We start from the raw sequence: 25,385 nt of genomic DNA, 5'->3' as shown, positions 1-25,385 counted from the left end.
GTTAAGTTCAACCACTGTAATATCCTGGCCTTGCAAGCAGTATTGATACATGTGTTGTCATGTACTGGATAAAAAGAATAAAAACTTGAATTACAAAAAAGAATCTCGCTGAAGAAGTAGGCTAGGTCATCCGGGTACATTTTTCCTTCTCTTTTATGAGTATTGTGATTTCTGAAATACCTCTTTTGTCACATAGGTCTACTGTTTTTCACCTTACTCAGCCCCCGACTGAATTTACAGTGTAAGTGCTCGTCGCCTTCCATTGTCCATTGCGCTCGTTCCTGTTGTGTGTTCTCAAACTGGCAACCCGCGTGAGCGTTGAGTCTGAGGAGAAGGGGGCGGAGGGAAACAACCCTCTCCAATATTTTGAATTTGGACAGCAGTACCCATTTCAAACACTATAGCTGTTTTATTTTAATTATTTTTAGTTAGCATTTATTTATTGACAAATGCAAATTTAATTTACTCACTGACAGTTTATTTATAATATATAATAACATATCTTTACAACATGATTTTGTTTTGGCTCTCTGATCATTACCTCGCCGTCTGTTGAGGATGAGGGCTACTTTGAGTGTACAGTGACCAATGAGGTTGGAGAAGAGCGAAGGGTCATAGAGGTCATTCTGCAAGGTTCTATGTAACAGGTTCATGGATGATAAGACATAAAATACATTTTCATACTCGTATACTATGGCTATTTATATATCGTATACGATAACTATTTGGATACTATCTGTACATTATATAAGAAACAAAAAATCTAACCAAGTGGCATTTATTGTAATAAAAGAATGCACTTTTTAAGTAAAACTGTTTACAAAGAGAGACTTGTTCTTTTTGAGCACTATTTTTAACTATCCTAGATAGCTGAGTGTAGCAATTTTAACTGAGGGAGACATTTAAGTTTGATTCATAATAAGTTTGATATTTTGTACCTAATGCAAATTTGTATGTTGTCTCATTTTTAAGTGTGACTCAGTATCTAAAAGTATCCAAATACTTTTGGGGGCAACTGTACGTATACTGTAGCATATTGTGAACTTAACAGTATGTCTGTGCACATTCATTAACTGATTTTTTTTTCAGCTGGGAGCTTGGGGTGGCAGTTACCATGTGCTGCCCACAGGTGAATCTGAGTCAAACTTCCACCATAATCTACACGTTCCAGCTATTACTGATATTCCTAAACCTATACAGTGTAGTAGTAGTTTGTAATTGTAGTTGTTTCATCCTGATGTAGGTGCACTGGAGATCTTGGCTGCAACACCGAGTCATGCTGGAAAATATACCTGTTCTGCCCGCAATTCAGTTGGAGTGGCTTACAAACACGTTACTCTTACTGTGCAAGGTTAGATCCAGAACTATTAGTGAAATCATGAAATCATCCGATGAATAAAAAGTACACTTAGTAAATGCGATTACCAGAATATATATGGTTTGATTTGGTTTGTGTTCTTAGAGCCCCCAGAGATCAGGCCCATGGCAGAGGAAGTCCAGGTGGTATTACATCACTCGGTAGTTCTGCCCTGTGAAGTACAAGGATTCCCAAGACCCACCATTACATGGCAGCGAGAAGGCATTCCTGTGGCAACCGGTTAGTTACTAGGTTGTAGCCTAGTAATTAAAACTGGATTTGTGACAGGTTTGACGTCAAGCAATGGTGACTTGAGACTATGACTTGTCTGTTGCCTGGCTGCCAAAATGAAATCTGACCATCCTCCATAACACAGTATTTACATCTCATACCGTGAGATGCATTTGTAGTACATTCCAAAAAGCTGTTATCAGCCTCACAATAGAAAATTAAACTATATCTGTACCGGCTGAGCCGGAGCGGCACGGAATGGAACAGTTAAGCAAAAAGAGCGGTTTGGTCCGACGGTGGAAAAGCGGCAAAAATGACCATATATACTACCATTCAGTAGTTTGGGGTCTGTAGAATTTTTTTTATTTTTTTTATTATGCTCACCAAGGCCTCATTTATTTGATAAAAATACAGTGAAGAAAGTAGTACTGTAAAATATTATTACACTTCAAAATAAGTGTTTTCCTTTGTAATATATTTAAAAATGTAATTTATTCCTGTAATAGAAAATCTGAATTTTATGCAGGCATTGCTAAATGCTTTAGTGCCACATGATCACATGATCATTGTAATATTCTGATTTGGTGCTCAAGAAAAATGTCATCATATTAGTATAAATGTTGAAAATATTGGTTAATATTTTTGTGGAAACCTTGAAAAAAAAAAAAAAAAAATCAGGATTCTTTGATGAATAGAAAGTTCAGCTTTTTTTTTTTTCACACACATTTTTTTGTTACGCCATAAATGTCTTTACTGTCACTTTTGATTTAATTTACTGCATCCTTGATGAATAAAAGGATCAAATTAAATTTTACTGCCCCCAAACATTTGAATGGTAGTGTATGTAATGAAATTATGCACATTGTGGTTGTGTATGTACGGAAAAGCTAATAATAGAGCTAATTTTTTTTTTTTACACATTTTATGCATTCAGCCTTGTCTATCTTTAAAAGGGAACACAAAAGGAAGTTATCAATGGCATTATAAAACAGGAAATATTAATGTTCATGAGCAGAAAGTCTAAGACAACATTCTGTCATTCCATTTTACATCACGTCATATTAATACTGTGAGGAAGAAATAAAGTGTGATGCATAGTAATAGTAGAAGATAATAATAGTAAAAGATCATCTGATAAACAAATGATCTAGCATGATCTTTTAGTGTTGATAGTTTTAAGGTCATAGACTGATGGTGCTCTCCAATGGAGCTTTGAAGTTCTCACGGGAGTACTGCGGAAAGAACAATATGTCTGAAAGTACAAGGTAAATTATTTTATTACAGCCTATGTCATGTTTATCTCAATGCAAGCGACTCACCAGGGAAAAGCAACTGGAAATATAAAACCCAGATGACCCACAAAACATGAATACACGTAGAGGGAGAATGACACGACCACACTTAAACATGTTTTTATAAAGCCTCTAAAACCTAACGCGCCTCAGTAATTGCACTGCACAGGTGTGCTAAATGTCAAGACGCTGAAAAAACCCCCGCTTTGGTGGATAAAATTGCTTTTATCCAAAGCATCTTACAAAAGAGGAGCAAAAGCTATCTGTCAACCATGTTGGTACAATGTTAAAATACTTGAATAATATTTTAATGGATTTTCAAGGTTTTAAATGCTTCTTGACCAGCTCACCACTGCAAATTCTGATAATAGAAATGTGATTGAGAGATAAGTGTGTGTTCTCCAGACTGGAGATTCAGGAGAGTACATATGTGTTGCTGAAAGTGAGGCAGGTACTGCGGAAAGAACAATATCTCTGAAATTACAAGGTAAATTATTTTATTAGAACCTATGTCATGTTTATCCATATTATTATGTTCATCTATAATATATATCTTTTTTTTTTTTTCGTATTCTGTACTGTTGCAGTCCCAGGAGGCTACTCAAACTGGGAGGAGTGGGGCCCGTGCAGTGTCACCTGTGGACAAGACATCCAGGAACGAATCAGATTCTGTAACAACCCACCACCAGCCAATGGCGGCCTTTTATGTGAGGGTCCAAACGTGGATTCCAGGAAATGTCAGGCGTTACTATGTCCAGGTCCATTTCTGTTTATGGAAATAACAATAATAAACCATGTACTTCTAAATCTTAATAGACTGCTGCAAGGACCATGTATTTTTGTAGGCCAAAGCCCAGAAACGATTTAGCATTTTAGCCCAGTCCGGTTTTATTGTCCTAAAGTCAGTGGGTTTTTGGCTAAATGCCTACAATAAGGTCTGTGTTTAACACATTCTAAAGTTATCACATTTTATTCTATGATGCATCGGTAATACCCTACTTGTGATTTTGCATAAGGCGGTTGCTAAATGTGTGGGCTGTCACATTAAATGTGACAGTTGTCATTAAGAACATCAATCAGTAGTTTTCACAGCCTTGTTGTGTTTATAATCACGCTCTTGCAAACTATTCCTAAACTATTCCTTATTTTCTAGAATAATCCAAAAGCCTGTGGAAAAATCCTATTGGGTTTTAAGATCAAGATGTGTTTTGTCATCAGATCACAAGTGGTCAGCCGAGACACATTACCATTTCCAGCTGATATTAGAATGTTTCAAATGTGTCTCCTGTGACCACTTTCGATCAGATTCCGTACAGCTAATTAAGGGATTAAAGGATAACAGCAATACATCTGTGTGTTTTGGTACAATGCAGCACATTTTGAATTACTTGTTTTGATGCACTTTCATCATAACGCGTCCCAGAACGATCATGTGTTAGGTCAGTGGGTGGCGAGTAGGTGTTTTTTTTCAATGATCCAACCACAAAACGCTACCAAAACGTAGTTTGTAATACCATTGTTGTCAGAATCAAACAATATTCAAAAGCACTCACTGTAGCGTGTGCCGTTACTCATCGTAACTAAAGAAGATTGAAAAACTAATAAAAAGCCATTTTATTTACAGACTACAAGAATCCTGACACACTGTCTTTCTTCTCTGTCGAGTAGGGGAGTCTCCACGGCGTACACGGAGCAGTTTGATAGGCATGGTTAATGAGAAAGAATTTGGAGTGGCGTTTCTAGAGGCCAATATTACAGAGAATGCCGTGGAGGGTATGTATTTGCTTTCACAGTGTACTGTTTCACAGATACTTTTTCATTGGATTTTTTATTATTGAGATCTGATATCGGAGTATTATAATATTTTCTTTTGACAAATCCATATAATATATTTAAATTTTCCCCAAATTCAGTGACAGTACACATAGTGTAAATGCAATAATCTTTTGTATCGCAGTCACCAGTTTATTTATTTTTATTTTGCAGAATAATAAATAATTTGTCACAAGCATGCCTTTGAACACACTCGTGTTGGGCAGGCGGCAACAAATTATGTGTTATTGGTCCGCCATGAGTAGCATGGTGTTGTTGTTTACAACAAATTCTGACTACCATCTGAATGTTTTAGCAAAAAATGAGACTCATCAGACCAGACAACATTTTTGCAATTCTTCCCATTATTTGTCCATTTGTGGTGAGCTTGTGCGAATTGTAGTCTTAGTTTTCTGTTCTTAGCTGACAGGAGTGGCACCCGGTGTGGTCTTTTGCTGCTGTAGCCCATCTGCTTTAAGGTTCGATGTGTTGTGTGTTCAGAGATGCTCTTCTGCAGACCTCGGTTGTAACAAGTGGTTACACATTACTTTTAAATTTACAACAAAATAACTGTTACTTTTTCTAAAATAAGTAAAGCAAGTTACTTTGTTTTCCCATTTATTGACTGACAACTCTTCTGCCCCCATGGTGAGAGAAATCGGTAGTGAGGTGCAGAGGTTTGTATGCGGCGTGCGCTGTGTAAACATGATGGTTGCGCAACGCCTTGACATTTAGCACACCTATGTGGCGCAATTACTGAGGCGCATTAGGTTTTAGAGGCTTTATAAAAACAAGCCATCAGGGTTTATATTTCCAGTTGCTTTTCCCTGGTGAGTCGCTTGATTTATTGCTTTTTCTCACAGTCGCAGGTCACGGTCTAAATGTTTGTCATAAGGGATGTTGTGTGCGTGAAGTGGTGAGCGCAGGTAGCATAAGAATTTCACCTACGAGGTAAGAAACTTTATTGTGGGTGTAATGTTATCGGTCCACATTTGGTGATTTGCATACTGAATGCTGATTGGTTGTTATCTCTCTGAATGAGAGAGCAGTGTTGATCCAGTAAAGTGTGTGCTCTTAATTATTTCTTAGTACGACATTACTTTTAGTGTCTGCACAAGAACGATACATGGTGTTCAGAACTTTATTTACTGTGGCATGATGGATTCGTCTGGGGTTCCTACGCCGAAAATGGATTGGGACTCAGTAAAGTTGCTGGATACATGGCGGAGATTTCGTCAGCATGTTCAGCTCATGTTCGACAACATTCAATACTGTAGTGGGAAGGTACAGATTTCTCTGTCTACCTTTTGGACTGATCTCTGCTCAAAACGAGTTTCAGAGAAAGATAGATGAGACCTATGAAGGGCTTGACGGTGTTGCAGCCATTGTAGACGAGTGGGAAAACAAAAGAGGAACATGATGCAAACTTGCGTGCTGTGCTAACGAGGACCCGTGAAAAAGGAGTACGCCTCAACCCAGACAAAAGTGTGATTTTTGAAGTCAGTTATTTCGGGCACAAGCTAACGCGAGAAGGTATCAAACCTGATCCAGAAAAAGTCAGCGCAAATAAGAGACATGAGCCCTTCAATGAATAAGTCAGAATTGGAAACTATTTATATGGTTAATTATTTGTCCAGATTTGCACCAAATCTGTCTGAAATAAACGCACCTCTGAGGAAGCTCTTGAAACAGAGTAGTGAGTTTGTGTGGGACGCTACTCAGATGAAAGCATTCACACAAGAGCCTGGCCCCGTCCTGTCTTACTATGACTCGGGTAAAGAGCTCCGCCTACAGGTCGATGCGTCAAAAAGCGGCCTAGGCGCCGTGCTGCTCCAGAACGAAAAGCCAATTGCGTATGCTTCAAAATCCCTCACACCAACAGAATAAAACTATGCACAGATCGAAAAGGAGCTGTACGCTGTGGTGTTTGGATGCAAACGTTTTCACGCATGTCAATGGCAGAAGGGTTATTGTCGAGTCTGATCACAAACCTTTAGAACCATCCTGAGAAAGCCTCTTGCAGCTGCGCCTCCACGCCTTCAGAGAATGATCTGAACAAGGATTACTGGATGAGGATATGGATGCACAAATTCACACAAAACGTCCCTGGTAGATCGTTGCAACAGACTTATTCATGTGGAATGGAGATGACTATATAATAGCCGTAGACTACTACAGCAGATTCTTCGAGCTGGAGAGACTCCACTCGACCACATCATCAACAGTCATCCGTAAGCTGAAGGCCATCTTCGCCAGGCACGGTGTACCTGATAAAATCATTTCAGATAATGGCCCACAGTAGGCCTACAGCTCACATGACTTCATAAACTTTGCAATTCAATGGGACTTTGCACATGTAACATCTAGCCCACACTATCCGCAAAGCAATGGTCTCGCCGAAAAAGACTGTGCAGACAGCAAAGGCCATACTGAGCAAAGCACAGGCTGAGAAGAAGGACCTTTACCTCAGCTTACTTGAACACAGGAACACCCCTGTTGACGGATTTAAGTCTCCCTCACAGTTGCTGATGAGTAGACCTCTTTGCTCCATCCTGCCCACGTCAGAAAAACAGCTACAGCCTCAGATTGTGGATCAAAAACTGGTGAATGCAAAAAGAAAGATAAAACTTGGAACACAGAGACCGAACTATGATCGCACTGCACAGCCATTGTCAACGTTGGGTCAAGGGGATAATGTTCAATTTCAACAAGCAAATGATCGATGGATGCCCGCCTCTGTTTTGTAACAGTGAAACCTAGAGACATTCTTGACTTATAAACATGAACTATAAAACAAAGTATAAAACAAATGTGGCAGTATTGTGGATGCTGGTCAGAAGATAGTATTGCATGTTCTTCATGTCATTGGTTATGACACATTGGTTCATTTGTTCTGTAAATCAAATGTTAAGTATATTGTCCCCGATGTGAACCGATATGTTTAAGGGAAGTTTAAAATCTGCCATATTAGACTTATACTTCATAAAGAGGGGGATGCAATGTTATTGGTCCACGTGTGGTGATTTGCATACTGAATGCTGATTGGTTGTTAGCTCTCTGAATGAGAGAGCAGTGTTGAACCAGTAAAATACTGAAGTCAGACGCAAAAGTGTGTGCTCTTAATTATTTCTTGGCACTGCTTTGAGTGACTGCACAAGAATGATACATTGGGTTTTCTCTTTGTTTGGGAGGGGTGAAATCATTGGAAATTGATGCACTATTTTTGATTTTATTGTACTTTTATTTCAGGTGCGGCCCAAGAGCACTAGCTGCTATATACCCGTGTGTAGCCTACTGCTGTTTCACCATCCTGTTCGTACGGCTGACTGTGTCCGACTGCAGTGGACGTTGCTGTTTTGAACCGCTGAACTACCGAGGGTTTTTCAGACAAATCTGCCCTATCGGTCGTTATGATATGTGATGAAGTATTGGACATTTTTGTCTACTGGGCTATTATATTAAACTAAAACGCCTGTAGTCTGGTTCCTTAAAACAGCTTAAAGGATTTTAAATACTATTAAATGTGATTTAAATATTGTCGTTTTGATTGTTTCTGTATTCTTTTCTCTTTTGTTTTTCTTTTCTTCTTTTCTTTTTTTGTTGATATGGCGAGTTTCTTTGCCAGTGTATGTCCACATGTGAATGCTCGATGACTGTGATAGCTTAACAGAAGGGGAGTTTTTTTGTTTTTTCACTTGCTTTAAGAAGCTTTATTTACTGTGTGGTTGGTCCCTTCTGTTAAAGTTGGGTTTATTATAGTCTCTTATTAACTGGGTATTTAATTGGGAAACTGGGCAAGAGATTCATTTTTAGAATGTTTTAGATGTTTAGATAATGATTTTTTTTTTTTTTTTTTTTTTTTTTTTGTGTATGAAATAAATTTGTACAATTATGGAAAGTCACGTCTCTCTTTAATCCAATCCGAACCAGCAGGGTCCTTCATATTGTTGTAATTCCTTTTGGTTTAATTCTTTTTGGGGTAGTTTTATTTTGTTTTCCTGGGTGGAGAAATAACCTAGGTGGCGTAGTCGGGTTTCTTTACTATTTTGTCAAAGAATTTTGATTCAGTGATTTAATCTACAATTTTTATACTAATTAGATCCTAATTAGCTGATCCAGTTAACTAAATAAGCATGCATTTACTCATCACAAAAACAGATTCAGGATTCCTTAAAATGTATAAAAACAGTGAAATGCAAACTCAGAATATTTCACAAACCTGCAATAATTATGTAAAATAATACAAATATACTTTATGTATTTAATCTCACTTTATTAGCCAATGTCTTTGCAGATGACTTTTGATGATTCGATTCAACTATACGAATAAGCAAAAATGACTTTAGTAAACATCAATTTTGTGTTACTTTTGTTGCTGAAGTAAGAGTGTTGCACTTTCTTCTCCTGCATTCTATTCCCCTGCAATTCAGAATGGCAGCACAGCTGAAAGGTTTGTTTATTATTATATCTGGCCCTGAGTGTCTTGTGGCCAATCTTACTCTTATTGTTAGTTAAAGTGCCCCTATTAAGTATCTAATGTAAGAATTGAGAAATTAGGAGATGTTGGACAGTCTGGTTGAAGAGCGACCAGACACTGAGAGGACAAAGGACCTCTCTGAAAATTAACATTTGAACTCCTCCTCGTGCACTTTTGAGACGAAAGTCTCACCTCAGAGTCATCCTAATCTACATCTCTTTCCCTCATCCCCCTCTCCTTCTCCCCCATCTGCCCTTATTTTGGCAGATACTCCATCTTGGGGTCAACTGAATCTTTCTCGTAGGTTTTTAACATAATTGCGAATATTTAATGAACGATTCAATTGACAGCAGTGGTTCTAGAGGCAAAGTTGTTAAGTATGAGGAGATCTATCAAATGATATGCATTTTCTTCGGATGTGTGCGACACCACGTGATTATAGAGCCGTAAAACTCGTTAGCGCCAACTAGTGGCCGATTTCTTTCAAAACTTTTACAGACCTCTAGGGCCACGAGTTGAACATGCCCAATGAGTTTTGTTCCGATCGGCCTCCGTTAACCTTGTCTAATAGGTGCTTAAACTTCATTGGCCGATGGCGGACATGTTTTTTGAGATACGCCAATATCCTTTTAGGCATACATAGCACCTTGGACCAAGACACTGCATACCAAATTTCAAGTCAATCGGACAAACGGTCAGGTGTTTATATGTTTTTTCGTGTTATAGCTCCACCATGTGGCCAATTAACGCGATTTTTTGTGACCTCAGATTGGCCTCTTACACATGTGTACCGAGTTTGGTGAAGACATCTCATTTACTTCTCGAGTTATAGCCATTTTAGTAAAATAGGCTCCTCCCACAACATTAATTGTGCGCCCCCTAGCGACCGTGAATCGAAATATCAAATTTTGTTCAATTATTATTGATATTCAGACACCAGAGAACATTTCTGCACTGGTTTGGTTCCGATCGGGCGAAAAACCACGGACTAGTTCTCAAAAGTAGGTTTTTGACAAAATTCAAAATGGCGGAAACATTTGCATACCGGAAATGAAAATGAAATCGTTTTGTTCTTCAGGTGTCCAGGTTTTCAGTGATATAAGACACTTGAGTCTATGGTCTAAGAGTTATGACCTGTTTCGCTCTTTTGGTAGCACCACCTATGGGCCAATCGGGGTCATATTTTGATAACCTCTCCTCTATTTTTGTACTACCATCTGACAAAGTTTCAAGTCTCCAGCTCTTACGGTTTGGGCTGCACGATGCGTTTTACAGGAGAATAATAATAATAATAAAAGTCAGTACAATTACAATAGATTTTCAGCACTTCGTGCTTGAACACCTAATAAATGATAGTGAAAGAAGTGCCTTAAATATGTCTTTTTCCATCTGTAGAAAAAAGCAAAGAAATTAGTCAAAAACAATGCAAAATGTTAAAGTTCTAAACTCTTAGATTACTGCTGATTTGCAGCAGGAGAATCAAAATGTGGCGTCAAAGAAGCAACATCCATTTTAAGTTTTATTTTCACCAAAAATGACCATATTGTTCATTTCATAGGTGCATCGGACTGGTTTCTTAACTTAAATACACAAAGAATATGAATAAACAAAGGTATAATGACAATGTACGTGTTTCCTTGTTGAATTCAACTCTCTTATTTCATCCCTCAGACTAATAAACAACAAAAAAAAGCACAACATTTATGATGCTTTATGACAATTTAAAGATTAAATAAAAGCTTGGGATTTCACTTCTTTTTTTTTTTTTTCATGGGTCATCAAACCAGATTTTCATGTTCAAACACAACTGAACTAACCACTCTTACGAGATGAAAGTATATAGTGTGTGTCATGGTCTTGCATTGTACTATCAACAGTGTACAAGTAAAAAAAAAAAATCAACTGATGAAGACTGATGATAAACAACAAAGAATACATTCCTGAAGACACTGTTCTCTCATTATGGATTCTACAATGGTTTATGTCATTTTTACTTCTACTGAAGGCTATTCAAGAGGAAGGAATGCATTTTTTTTTTTTTTGAGAAAAAAAGAAAGACATTTTGATAATTTCGAGTTAAAAAATGTGTAGGTGGTTTAACTGTCTGTAAACTATTGCAAAAAAATGTAGAGCATTTTTGTTGTCATGTGACAAGGCAAGAGGCTGAAAAGAAAGACAAGTTTTGTACAGATCATATAGAATAGTACCCTGGAAATTTGCTCAGCGAGTTTAGATTTAGGTCTGGATTTCCGGATCTTAATAATCATCTCAAAATTCAACTCTAACTCAAATATTTTTTACTTGATGGTAAATGTCACATTTAGCTTCATTAATTTTGTATAAAATTAGACTCAGACTAATAAACAACAAAAAAGCACAACATTTATAATGCGACAATATAAAAAATGAAATAAAAGCTTGGGATTTCACTTCTTTTTTTTTCATGGGTCATCAAACTTGATTTTTATGTTCAAACACAACTGAACTAACCACTCTTACGAGATGAAAGTATGTAGTGTACATCATAGTCTTGCACTATCAACAATAAACGAGTACAACAAAAAAGATCTCACATAAAACAACTGATGAAGACTGATGATAAACAATAAAGAATAACTTCCTGAAGACACTGTTCTCTCATTATGGATTCTTTTCCAGATCTGGTCCACATTTGGTTTTATAAATGACCACATGCTGTACACCCAGAAGCTTGTACATCTCCATAGTTTGAGCAAACTGCAGTACATTGTTGTAGTCACCAAAAAGGTTGGAGATGCAAATCGTGAAGTTAAACTTGAAAGTCTCTCTTGCCACCTTATTTTGAATTGGCAGATACTCCATCTTGGGGTCAACTGAATCTTTCTCGTCAGTTGTTATGAGGACGTGTGTTGAATTTTGCATGTGTTTACCTTTACAAATCACATCTGAGGCACCATACGGAAAGCTAAAATGGTCTGTGTGTATCTGGACATCTGCCTGAACAGTTCTGCAGTCATGTTCAGTGCTGCAGTAAACACAGTAAAGTGGCTGAAGACTATTTCTGTTGATTATGCTGATGACTCGAATGACCCCGTCCAGTCTGTGGTCGATAAACGCAGACACCATTGAATGCTTTGAGCCATTGATGGGCGTTATCGAATTTGAAGCTTCCAGGATTTTTTGTTTATTATTTGTTGGAGAAGCTCTTATTGTTGGAGGAGTGTAGTGTATGTAATTTGTAGGACCGTCCATGTACACCAAAACCAGCATGCCAAAAACAATGACAATAAATGATAGTGAAAGAAGTGCCTTAAATATGTCTTTTTCCATCTGTAGAAAAAAGCTAAGAAATTAGTCAAAAACAATGCAAAATGTTAAACACAAACAAACAAACAAAAACTCTTAGATTACTGCTGATTTGCAGCAGGAGAATCAAAATGGGGCGTCAAAGAAGCAACATCCATTTTAAGTTTTATTTTCACCAAAAATGACCATATTGTTCATTTCATAGGTGCATCGGACTGGTTTCTTAACTTAAATACACAAAGAATATGAATAAACAAAGGTATAATGACAATATACGTGTTTCCTTGTTGAATTCAACTCTCTTATTTAATCCCTCAGACTAATAAACAACAACAAAAAAAAAAAGCACAACATTTATGATGCTTTATGACAATTTAAAGATTAAATAAAAGCTTGGGATTTCACTTCTTTTTTTTTTTTTTTCATGGGTCATCAAACCAGATTTTCATGTTCAAACACAACTGAACTAACCACTCTTACGAGATGAAAGTATATAGTGTGTGTCATGGTCTTGCATTGTACTATCAACAGTGTACAAGTACAAAAAAAAAATCAACTGATGAAGACTGATGATAAACAACAAAGAATACATTCCTGAAGACACTGTTCTCTCATTATGGATTCTACAATGGTTTATGTCATTTTTACTTCTACTGAAGGCTATTCAAGAGGAAGGAATGCATTTTTTTTTTTTTTTTTGAGAAAAAAAGAAAGACATTTTGATAATTTCGAGTAAAAAAATGTGTAGGTGGTTTAACTGTCTGTAAACTATTGCAAAAAAATGTAGAGCATTTTTATTGTCATGTGACAAGGCAAGAGGCTGAGAAGAAAGACAAGTTTTGTACAGATCATATAGAATAGTACCCTGGAAATTTGCTCAGCGAGTTTAGATTTAGGTCTGGATTTCCGGATCTTAATAATCATCTCAAAATTCAACTCTAACTCAAATATTTTTTACTTGATGGTAAATGTCACATTTAGCTTCATTAATTTTGTATAAAAAAATGTTTAAAAATAGGTTTAAAAAATGCACAAAACCAAAATGAATATACAAACACCAAATTGTTGTGGCAAAAATTTCTTGAACGTCATCACTGCGTAAGAGACACTGAGTCAGATTGTCTTTTAAAGTAATTTATTCTCTTGCAAGATAAGGTCAGACAGTCATACAGACATTCAGAGCCTGCCTGCCTGTAGAGTGTAAGACAAGAAGGAGGAGCTGTGCGACATCTTGTATATTCTTTACCAAGGTCTCCTTCAGCTGTTGCTTTTCCAAGTAGTTTTCCACTAACTTTGGCACATGCTCCTATTCATCACTACTTCTCACACTGGGACCAACAAATTTAGATGCAGACCTCTGAGGTCAGAACGTCCCTCTTCAGCTATCCCCATCCTGTCTCACTCTGCGCGGATACAGATGTACAAACATACATATATCATGTTCACATATACGACAATATAGACAATAGAAAAATGTGACACATTACTTTGCCATATATGTTGAAGGTCAATGAAAATCAAAATTTTCCATTACAATTTACAAGTAGATTTTAAAAAAGATTTCCCAGCAAAGAGAAAAATGTTTCTGAATGTCATGTGACTGGGTTTATATTAAGTGAAAACTTCAATACAGTTAGGCCTATTTGAAAATATAACATTTCAATACAGTTAAAGGCTTTATTTACATTAATACAAACATTTCAACTGGAAACCTTCAGAAGACCCAACAGCTTCAACGTCTGGTCAACGTTCGGTATCAGTTCTTGCTCAAAGTCCCAGACTCTTTTGTCTACAAACAGTTGGTCTTTGGTAAGATGGCCCTGCAGTGGGACTCTCACATGAACAATCCTACATACATTAAACACATACATAAACTACATACATTGTCATCTGTCAATATTGGACTGAGGTGTGCTGATTTCGTTGCGTGCCCCACTCGCGGCGAGCGAGGCCGGGAGTCAGGCTACGGAGGTCGGGAGCAGAGCGAGAAGACGGGGCGGAGACATCGCCACACGTGCCGTACACCTGTGCCCCTGAGTGGGGACGTTACAGGCTCTCAGCGGCGGAAGCGCAGACACCGAGGGAAGCGAGGGGGGCTGCTTGTGAGGCTACGCAGCCGCCAGTCGAGAATCCCGCTGCCGTCCATCTACCTGGCGAATGTTCAGTCATTGTCGAACAAGTCGGACGACCTGCTGAGCCGCATCAAGACCCAGCGTGAGGCCCGGGACTGCTCCGTGTTTTGCCTGACAGAGACGTGGCTACACAGCGGGGTGCCGGAGTCTTTTCTCCAGCCACCAGGTTTCTCTGTCCACCGCTTGGATAGGGTGAAAGAGCGCACCGGGAAATCGAAGGGTGGAGGTGTGTGTTTTTTAATTAACGAACTCTGGTGCACGGACTGTGTCATCGTGAACAAAACTTGCAACACAAACTTAGAATGTTTAATTATGAAATGCCGGCCTTTTTATCTCCCACGGGAGTTCTCCGTGATGTTCCTGTGTGGAGTTTACATACATCCGCGAGCGGACACTTCTGTTGCCGTGAGTGAATTAAGTGACATTGTAAACAAACTTGAGAACTCCTATGTTAATGCTGTGGTCATAGTGATTGGGGATTTTAATAAATGTAATCTTAAAACTGCTTCTCCCAACTACTATCAGCATGTTAAACATCCAACTAGAGGAGCACACATCCTGGATCACTGCTACAGTAACGTTAAATCTGCTTACCAATCCAGGCTTAGACCAGCTTTTGGAAAATCGGATCACTTCTCTGTGTTACTTCTTCCTACATATGTACAGAGGAGTAAACAATCAAAACCTTCATCATGCATCATTCAGTGCTGGACGAAGGAAAGTGAAGTGAAACTACAAGGATGTTTTGATGCTACTGATTGGTCTGTGTTCCATTCAGATAACTTGGATGAGTATTGTGATGCAGTGACTGGGTATATTGACTATTGTATCGATTGCTGTGTTCCAAAAAAGGTAATAAAACGGCACGCTAGTCAGAACCCGTGGTATAATGCGGAAGTAAATAGGAAAATACAACAGCGGGCCATGGCTTTTAAATCTGGTAACGCTGCTGCGTATAAATTGTCCAGATATTCTCTGGAGCGGTCCATTAAAGCCGCCAAACGAGCCTATGGAGCTAAGTTAGAGGGACATTTCATGGAGGGGGATTCACGACGAATGTGGCAAGGGTTAAATTCCATCACCGCTTGGAAACCTAAAGGAAGATCCATCATCACCAATGTTGACCCTTTTTTGCCAAACGAACTAAATGAGTTTTATTGTCGTTTTGAAATTGAAAATGCTGAACCTGTTGTTCTCACAGCTTGTAATGACCAGAGCTTTACCATCACTCAGGAGGATGTGCAGAGGGTCTTGTCCAGGACGAAGGTTAGAAAGGCCCCTGGACCGGACTGTATTCCTCCACGTGTTCTTAAACTGTGCTCCGAGCAACTTGCTCCTGTTCTGACTGATCTTTTTAACATGTCACTTAGGAAGTGCACTGTTCCAGTCAGCTTTAAAAGATCAATCATAATTCCAGTGCCCAAGAAGACACCTGTGACGTGTTTGAATGATTATCGGCCAGTGGCCCTGACATCTGTTTTGATGAAAAGTTTTGAGCGGTTGGTGTTGGACTTTATCAGAGATCAAATTCCTGTGTCTGTAGATCCACTTCAATTTGCATACAGGAAAAACAGAAGTGTTGAGGACGCCATTTCCCTTGCTTTGAACTCTGTCTATAAGCATCTTGATGTAAAAAAATCATATGCTAGAATGCTATTTTTAGACTATAGTTCAGCTTTTAATTCAATGGTCCCTACAAAGCTCATTCACAAACTGAAATGTCTTGGACTTGATGATGCCATTTGTAAATGGATTTTTAACTTTTTGACTTGTCGACCACAAAGGGTCAAAATGAATGGTTGCATTTCTGAGGAGCTGTATATTAGCACTGGTTCACCGCAGGGGTGTATTTTGAGTCCACTCTTGTTCACACTGTACACTCATGATCTTGTGGCATCTCATGATAATAATGTGATAATCAAATATGCAGATGATACAACTATCATTGGGCTGATTAGTTCAAATGATGAATCTCATTATCGAGAGGAGGTAGAGAATGTTGTTCAATGGAGTAGAGAAAATAACTTGCTTTTGAACACTTCAAAAACGTGTGAACTTGTTATTGATTTTTGTCACAACAGGAATCAGTTGCCTATTACTATCCATGATTCTGATGTGCAGATTGTTGAGAAATGTACATTTTTGGGTGTGACTCTTTCTCACGATTTGAATTGGAGCTCAAATACGACTAAAATTGCTAAGAATGCGAGACAGCGCCTCTTCTTTTTACGTAGGCTTCGAGAGTTTACTCAAAATACTAAGATTCTTTTGAACTTTTATTTTTGTGTAATTGAGAGTGTCTTAACCAGTAGTATAAATGTGTGGTTTGGCAATCTCACTTTAAGAGAGAAGAGGGCTTTGAACAAAGTGGTTCGCTCAGCCAGCAGGACCATTGGCTGCACTCTGCCATTCCTGGAGGCCACATATAAAGCTAGACTATTGAAAAGAGCTTTACAACTTGCTAATGATGCCTCAGGCCATCCTGCAAGGGCCTTTTTTGAAATGCTTCCTTCAGGGAGAAGGTATCGCTCTGTCAAATGTTCCACTGATCGCCATCTAAATAGTTTCTTTCCCCAAGCTGTGATCACTTTAAACAAAGCATTTTTAAAATAGGCTTTAAATTTTTTGTATAGATTTTTAATGTACAGCGTTTTACTCTTAAGACTTTTATGTGGCATTTGCTTGTTTGTTTTTTGTGTTGTGTCATCGTAAGTGTCGACTTTGCACTTTGAGCTTCTTGTACATTTTTTCCAATGTGGTTTCATACTGCAAATGGCTAATAAAGTGAATCTGATCCGAATCTGAAACGGTACATGGTAACGGCCTCCAATTTCTTTCAAAGTGGAATGCACTGAGGTTTGCTGCACCTTCCTTGGGTTAACAATCATCTTTGTGGGATTGTAAATGTTCTTTCGATCAGGTTCTCTGTAAATGTGCTCCATGATATTGACACCAGGAATATTATCCCATTCTGCTCGTTTGAACTTCCCACTATCCTCAAACTGTGTTTTGGGGAATATGTGGTTCTCTATAGGAACACCCCAACATTGGGATGAGCAGACTGAAGATCCTCCATAAGAGATGGTAAATTGGTGTGTTTGTACGGCATGATGATCTCATCAATATCGTTCAGGAGAACGTACCTGGATTGATACATGTGCCTGTTAATGCACTCGTTGAGTGTTACTAACTGACCATAATAATGGACATCGCCCTTGTGCGTCTTGATGTTCCAGCCCGAGGACGGGTTCAGAAACTTGTCGATAGGCCATGAAACAATCTCCAATATCCCCTCTGTTTTATAATGTTTTAAGAGCTTTTCCAGATCTGGTCCACATTTGGTTTTATAAATGACCACATGCTGTACACCCAGAAGCTTGTACATCTCCATAGTTTGAGCAAACTGCAGTACATTGTTGTAGTCACCAAAAAGGTTGGAGATGCAAATCGTGAAGTTAAACTTGAAAGTTTCTCTTGCCACCTTATTTCGAATTGGCAGATACTCCATCTTGGGGTCAACTGAATCTTTCTCGTCAGTTGTTATGAGGACGTGTGTTGCATTTTGCATGTGTTTACCTTTACAAATCACATCTGAGGCACCATACGGAAAGCTAAAATGGTCTGTGTGTATCTGGACATCTGCCTGAACAGTTCTGCAGTCATGTTCAGTGCTGCAGTAAACACAGTAAAGTGGCTGAAGACTGTTTCTGTTGATTATGCTGATGACTCGAATGACCCCGTCCAGTCTATGCCGATAAACGCAGACACCATTAAATGCTTTGAGCCACTGATGGGCGTTATCGAATTTGAAGCTTCCAGGATTTTTAGTTTATTATTTGTTGGAGAAGCTCTTATTGTTGGAGGAGTGTAGTGTATGTGATTTGTAGGACTGTCCATGTACACCAAAACCATCATGCCAAAAACAATGACAATAAATGATAGTGAAAGAAGTGCCTTAAATATGTCTTTTTCCATCTGTAGAAAAAAGCAAAGAAATTAGTCAAAAACAATGCAAAATGTTAAACACAAACAAACAAACAAAAACTCTTAGATTACTGCTGATTTGCAGCAGGAGAATCAAAATGGGGCGTCAAAGAAGCAACATCCATTTTAAGTTTTATTTTCACCAAAAATGATCATATTGTTCATTTCATAGCTGCATCGGACTGGTTTCTTAACTTAAATACACGAAGAATATGAATAAACAAAGGTATAATGACAATGTACGTGTTTCCTTGTTGAATTCAACTCTCTTATTTCATCCCTCAGACTAATAAACAACAACAAAAAGCACAACATTTATGATGCTTTATGACAATTTAAAGATTAAATAAAAGCTTGGGATTTCACTTCTTTTTTTTTTTTCATGGGTCATCAAACCGGATTTTCATGTTCAAACACAACTGAACTAACCACTCTTACGAGATGAAAGTATGTAGTGTATGTCATGGTCTTGCACTATCAACAATAAACAAGTACAACAAAAAAGATCTCACATAAAACAACTGATGAAGACTGATGAACAATAAAGAATAACTTCCTGAAGACACTGTTCTCTCATTATGGATTCTACAATGGTTTATGTCATTGTTACTTCTACTGAAGGCTATTCAAGAGGAAGGAATGCATTTTTTTTTTTTTTTTGGAGAAAAAAAGAAAGACATTTTGATCATTTCGAGTCAAAAAATGGGTAGATGGTTTAACTGTCTGTAAACTATTGCAAAAAAATGTAGAGCATTTTTGTTGTCATATGACAAGGCAAGAGGCCGAGAAGAAAGACAAGTTTTGTACAGATCATATAGAATAGTACCCTGGAAATCCAGAGTTCTCGCGAGCGAGAATTTGCTCAGCGAGTTTAGATTTAGGTCTGGATTTCCGGATCTTAATAATCATCTCAAAATTCAACTCTAACTCAAATATTTTTTACTTGATGGTAAATGTCACATTTAGCTTCATTAATTTTGTATAAAAAAATGTTTAAAAATTGGTTTAAAAAACTGCACAAAACCAAAATGAATACAAACACCAAATTGTTGTGGCAAAAATGTCTTGAACGTCATCACTGCGTAAGAGACACTGAGTCAGATTGTCTTTTAAAGTAATTTATTCTCTTGCAAGATAAGGTCAGACAGTCATACAGACATTCAGAGCCTGCCTGCCTGTAGAGTGTAAGACAAGAAGGAGGAGCTGTGCGACATCTTGTATATTCTTTACCAAGGTCTCCTTCAGCTGTTGCTTTTCCAAGTAGTTTTCCACTAACTTTGGCACATGCTCCTATTCATCACTACTTCTCACACTGGGACCAACAAATTTAGATGCAGACCTCTGAGGTCAGAACGTCCCTCTTCAGCTATCCCCATCCTGTCTCACTCTGCGCGGATACAGATGTACAAACATACATATATCATGTTCACATATACCACAATATAGACAATAGAAACATGTGACACATTACTTTGCCATATATGTTGAAGGTCAATCAAAATCAAAATCAAAAAGTATATTTTAAAAAAGATTTCCCAGCAAAGAGAAAAATGTTCTGAATGTCATGTGACTGGGTTTATATTAAGTGAAAATTTCAATACAGTTAGGCCTATTTGAAAATATAACATTTCAATACAGTTAAAGGCTTTATTTACGTTAATACAAACATTTCAAATGGAAACCTTCAGAAGACCCGACAGCTTCAACGTCTGGTCAACGTTCGGTATCAGTTCTTGCTCAAAGTCCCAGACTCTTTTGTCTACAAACAGTTGGTCTTTGGTAAGATGGCCCTGCAGTGGGACTCTCACATGAACAATCCTACATACATCAAACGGTACATGGTAACGACCTCCAATTTCTTTCAAAGTGGAATGCACTGAGGTTTGCTGCACCTTCCTTGGGTTAACAATCATCTTTGTGGGATTGTAAATGTTCTTTCGATCAGGTTCTCTGTAAATGTGCTCCATGATATTGACACCAGGAATATTATCCCATTCTGCTCGTTTGAACTTCCCACTGTCCTCAAACTGTGTTTTGGGGAATATGTGGTTCTCTATGTGGAACACCCCAACATTGGGATGAGCAGACTGAAGATCCTCCATAAGAGATGGTAAATTGGTGTGTTTGTACGGCATGATGATCTCATCAATATCGTTCAGGAGAACGTACCTGGACTGATACATGTGCCTGTTAATGCACTCGTTGAGTGTTACTAACTGACCATAATAATGGACATCGCCCTTGTGCGTCTTGATGTTCCAGCCTGAGGACGGGTTCAGAAACTTGTCGATAGGCCATGAAACAATCTCCAGTATCCCCTCTGTTTCATAATGTTTTAAGAGCTTTTCCAGATCTGGTCCACATTTGGTTTTATAAATGACCACATGCTGTACACCCAGAAGCTTGTACATCTCCATAGTTTGAGCAAACTGCAGTACATTGTTGTAGTCACCAAAAAGGTTGGAGATGCAAATCGTGAAGTTAAACTTGAAAGTCTCTCTTGCCACCTTATTTCGAATTGGCAGATACTCCATCTTGGGGTCAACTGAATCTTTCTCGTCAGTTGTTATGAGGACGTGTGTTGAATTTTGCATGTGTTTACCTTTACAAATCACATCTGAGGCACCATACGGAAAGCTAAAATGGTCTGTGTGTATCTGGACATCTGCCTGAACAGTTCTGCAGTCATGTTCAGTGCTGCAGTAAACACAGTAAAGTGGCTGAAGACTGTTTCTGTTGATTATGCTGATGACTCGAATGACCCCGTCCAGTCTGTGGTCCATAAACGCAGACACCATTAAATGCTTTGAGCCACTGATGGGCGTTATCGAATTTGAAGCTTCCAGGATTTTTAGTTTATTATTTGTTGGAGAAGCTCTTATTGTTGGAGGAGTGTAGTGTATGTGATTTGTAGGACTGTCCATGTACACCAAAACCATCATGCCAAAAACAATGACAATAAATGATAGTGAAAGAAGTGCCTTAAATATGTCTTTTTCCATCTGTAGAAAAAAGCAAAGAAATTAGTCAAAAACAATGCAAAATGTTAAACACAAACAAACAAACAAAAACTCTTAGATTACTGCTGATTGGCAGCAGGAGAATCAAAATGGGGCGTCAAAGAAGCAACATCCATTTTAAGTTTTATTTTCACCAAAAATGATCATATTGTTCATTTCATAGCTGCATCGGACTGGTTTCTTAACTTAAATACACAAAGAATATGAATAAACAAAGGTATAATGACAATGTACGTGTTTCCTTGTTGAATTCAACTCTCTTATTTCATCCCTCAGACTAATAAACAACAACAAAAAGCACAACATATATGATGCTTTATGACAATTTAAAGATTAAATAAAAGCTTGGGATTTCACTTCTTTTTTTTTCCGGGTTATCAAACCCGGATTTTCATGTTCAAACACAACTGAACTAACCACTCTTACGAGATGAAAGTATGTAGTGTATGTCATGGTCTTGCATTGTACTATCAACAGTGTACAAGTACAACAACAAAAATCAACTGATGAAGACTGATGATAAACAATAAAGAATAACTTCCTGAAGACACTGTTCTCTCATTATGGATTCTACAATGGTTTATGTCATTGTTACTTCTACTGAAGGCTATTCAAGAGGAAGGAATGATTATTTTGGAAGAAAAAAAGAAAGACATTTTGATCAATTCGAGTTAAAAAATGTGTAGGTGGTTTGCAAAAAAATATATAAAGAATTTTTGTTGTCATGTGACAAGAAAACTACAAGGCTGAGATGACAGACAAGTTTTGTACAGATCATATAGCCCATCTTAATAATCAGCTCAAAATTCAACTCTAACTCAAGTATTTTTTACTTGATGGTGAATGTCACATTTTAGCTTCATTCATTGTATAAAAAACTGTTTAAACGTTGGTTTAAAAAAAATGCACAAAACCAAAATGAATGCAAACAGTACATTTACAAGTAGATTTTAAAAAATATTTCCCAGCAACACTTTACAATAAGGTTTCATCATTTAACATTATTTAATATGAACTAACAATAAACAACACTTCTACGTCATTTATTAATCTTAAGGGCCTTACACACCGGGACGAATATCGGCGCGCGTTATTCGCCAGCGTTTTTCAACGCGTTTTTTGTGTTCACACCCAAGCGATTTTCGCTGACGATGAGCCGAGTGAACATGCAAATTCATTCCCTGACATTAGATGGCGCGATTGTCAAACGTTCGTGGGAAAAAGTTACAAGCCTATGTACATGAAAGACAATTAAGTAAAATGAAACTCACCATCAAGGCCCATTTGCTCTGCAATACCACTCCATAACAGTTCTCTTTTATCAAGATTTTTGTAGTCGCGTTTGACATATAGTTCTTTATGTTCCGACACCAACGAGGCCAGCAGCTCTACATTCATCTTGCCTTGCATCTTCCTCGTCTTATTTCTTCCCAGCAGTGTAGACGCTATCTTCTTCGCCTGTATGTGTGCTCGGCAAGACCGTTTTGTTTTGAGCGCCCCCAAGTTGTGTTTTACTGTAACTTCAGAAGCTCCAGACACGTGAGCAAAAGCGCCAATCTCATTGGTCGGATAGTTTTTGACGCGGCGCGTCAAACCAAAAAAACGAACCCGAGGCGTTTTTTTAAAAATGACGCTTTTACGCGTGGCGTTTTTCGCGTCGGTGTGCACACTCACATTGGCGCCCTTTGTTTAGTCACGAGGCGTTAAACGTCGGCGAATATCGCGCGCGAAATTCGTCCCGGTGTGAACAGGCCTTTAATGTTATTCTCAACATTAACTACAAATGTTTAAAAAATCAAGCATTTTATTTAACATTAATTAATACACTGACAGCAAGAAAAGTTAATAAATGCTGTAAAAAATAGTTTGTTCGATGTTATAGTTCATGTTTCCTGATGCATTTATTATGAGACCTTATTGTGTTGCCGAACATTTTTTATCATCTCACACTTCATTATTTGTCATTAATCAAAATACATTTATATAAGCCTACATAAAAAATAAATAAATAAACAGTGTTCAAAACGTATCATTACGCTGTAGGCTAAACATTAGTTGCATCCTTAATCTTAGTTTTGTTTGACTTGCCTCACCGAAGTTAACAAAACTGCAGAATTATCCCTGGTGATGATAATTAGGCTACTCATAAATTAAAATGGAAAAATAGACGAAATAGTAACAGTAGCCTACCTTTACTATATGGAAACGTTGTCGTGTAGCCTATGATGTATTCTGTACAGAGGTGCGAAAAATGAACAAACACAATGCGGTAGGCAACAAGATGGAAAAACAAAACAGGTTCCTGAGTTAAAGATCCACGTAATTTGGAGCCAAAGAACCTTCTGGAATCTGTAACTCGTTCATTTGATGCAACAGCCCTTTAGTTCCTTACTACTGATTGACAAGTAGGCTATGCTACACGATGCACATTAAAGCACTTAAAGGCAAAATTCGCTAAATACAAATGGCATACGTCGCTAACATTACACGCACACTTATAATTGTTAATATCTACAAACAATAGCCTACCTGTAACTGCGCACGACTTTTAAAACGTTACATTATTCCCCTACAGATATGGCTGAAGTCCAAGTAAATGACGGTGCAGTCTGACTGTTCAGAATGAGATGCGCCCAGCTTCCTCAAATAGTAGCCTATACACTGAGGACAGTGCAGCTCTTCAATGCTATAGGCTACTTGAAGCTAAGCCATGCGTGAACACATTCCCACCTTCTCTTTTTCCATAATAAAATTATAATAATTTATCTAACGAATGGCCTATAATATCTATCTATCTATATGCCGTGAAGGAATAGAGGGAGGCTGCAGACCTGTAACCGGTTATAGCCTACGCCCAGGCAGCTTTACGCACCTTTTGTTCCTGATGCGTCAGGAGGAGACTGTAGGCTACAAGCGACACTAATTGAATTTGAGGTAGCCTATGTTAAATAATTAACTTGTTGTTTAGCAATGATACAACATTTATTATTTATAAACGATTAGCTAAGGGTAGATATGAATTCATTTCTATATGTCAATATGGTTCTATTATTTATTTCGAGAGACAATAAAAGTACTTGACGGTCAGGTTGATGTTCTGTCTGTCTCAAAGTTAGCTAACCATGTAGGTTTAGCTGACCCTTCTATTCTCTTTACCCGCTCTGTGTCACTCACTTTCAAAAATAATTTAATTTTTAATTTTATTTTGTTGTCTGTCTTTAGTTTGCGTGAGATGGCCTCTTCTGTTAAGAACCTGTTTGCTCCTTGCATTAAAACATACTCCACATGGTTTCTGGAGCAACATTATAGATATTGGAACTTGTTTTTTTTGGTCTTATGGTTTGAATGTAGGCCTACTGTAGACTTTGGTTCGAGTTGTTTCTTATAAATGAGATGATCAAATTATTTAATTTATATCTTTATATATATTTTTCTTAAAATAGATTACTGATCTGGACTAAAATGTATATGCAGTGCACTTGTCTTAATGTGAGTTTTATCGTACTTTGATCGCACACCTCTAAAGGTGTGTTTGCTTTAGCTCCTTAAGGTAATGAAAATCTCTCTCTCTCTCTCTCTCTCTCTCTCTCTCTAAACGTGTATAAACCATAAACACCCACTCTTTGTTTTAACTGCAACCAATAGCTTGTATAGTAAATAAACGACTTCCAGAGACATATATGGACATGTTTTTTTATGTAATTTTCAATTTCCTCTGCACAGTCCATCAACAGTGGCCAAAATAAATCAAAGTGGCTTGACACTTTTTCCAAGTGTTCCACAAAGACAGTGCCT

General features: G+C 37.9%; 1 protein-coding gene, 1 long non-coding RNA gene and 1 pseudogene across 6 annotated transcripts; 1 reads left to right on the top strand and 2 right to left on the bottom strand.

Moving 5' to 3' along the window:
• The first annotated feature begins 1,089 nt into the window (after nucleotides 1-1,089).
• Nucleotides 1,090-1,598, top strand: LOC311279161. Its single transcript, XR_014625532.1, has 3 exons — nucleotides 1,090-1,129; nucleotides 1,244-1,351; nucleotides 1,463-1,598. It is a non-coding gene; the product is annotated as an uncharacterized lncRNA (long non-coding RNA).
• An 11,982-nt stretch (nucleotides 1,599-13,580) lies between these two features.
• On the bottom strand, nucleotides 13,581-18,698 carry LOC311279046 (annotated as a pseudogene). The gene is made up of 3 exons: nucleotides 17,395-18,698; nucleotides 16,926-16,998; nucleotides 13,581-14,328 (listed from the first exon to the last, which is right to left on the bottom strand). The product of its transcript is annotated as an uncharacterized misc_RNA (transcript).
• A 532-nt stretch (nucleotides 18,699-19,230) lies between these two features.
• On the bottom strand, nucleotides 19,231-24,440 carry LOC311278967 (beta-1,4-galactosyltransferase galt-1-like). 4 transcript variants are annotated; one of them, XM_084390160.1, is made up of 3 exons: nucleotides 24,120-24,404; nucleotides 23,781-23,822; nucleotides 19,237-21,572 (listed from the first exon to the last, which is right to left on the bottom strand). In XM_084390160.1, the coding sequence occupies exon 3, from the start codon at nucleotides 21,570-21,572 to the stop codon at nucleotides 20,241-20,243; it is 1,332 nt and encodes a 443-aa protein (XP_084246286.1). In that variant the 5' UTR covers nucleotides 23,781-23,822; nucleotides 24,120-24,404; the 3' UTR covers nucleotides 19,237-20,240. The 4 variants fall into 4 exon arrangements, with proteins under 4 accessions (XP_084246287.1, XP_084246286.1, XP_084246285.1 ...); XM_084390159.1 differs by having other exon boundaries at nucleotides 23,781-23,939; nucleotides 24,120-24,219; XM_084390161.1 differs by lacking the exon at nucleotides 23,781-23,822 and having other exon boundaries at nucleotides 19,231-21,572; nucleotides 24,120-24,440.
• Between the last annotated feature and the right edge of the window lie 945 nt (nucleotides 24,441-25,385).

This window comes from Rutilus rutilus (assembly GCF_951802725.1).
Source record: "Rutilus rutilus genome assembly, chromosome: 19".
Classification (NCBI taxonomy): Eukaryota; Metazoa; Chordata; class Actinopteri; order Cypriniformes; family Leuciscidae; genus Rutilus; species Rutilus rutilus.
The sequence above is the reverse complement of the archived record's forward strand: the minus strand, read 5'-3'. Positions and strand labels throughout refer to the sequence as shown.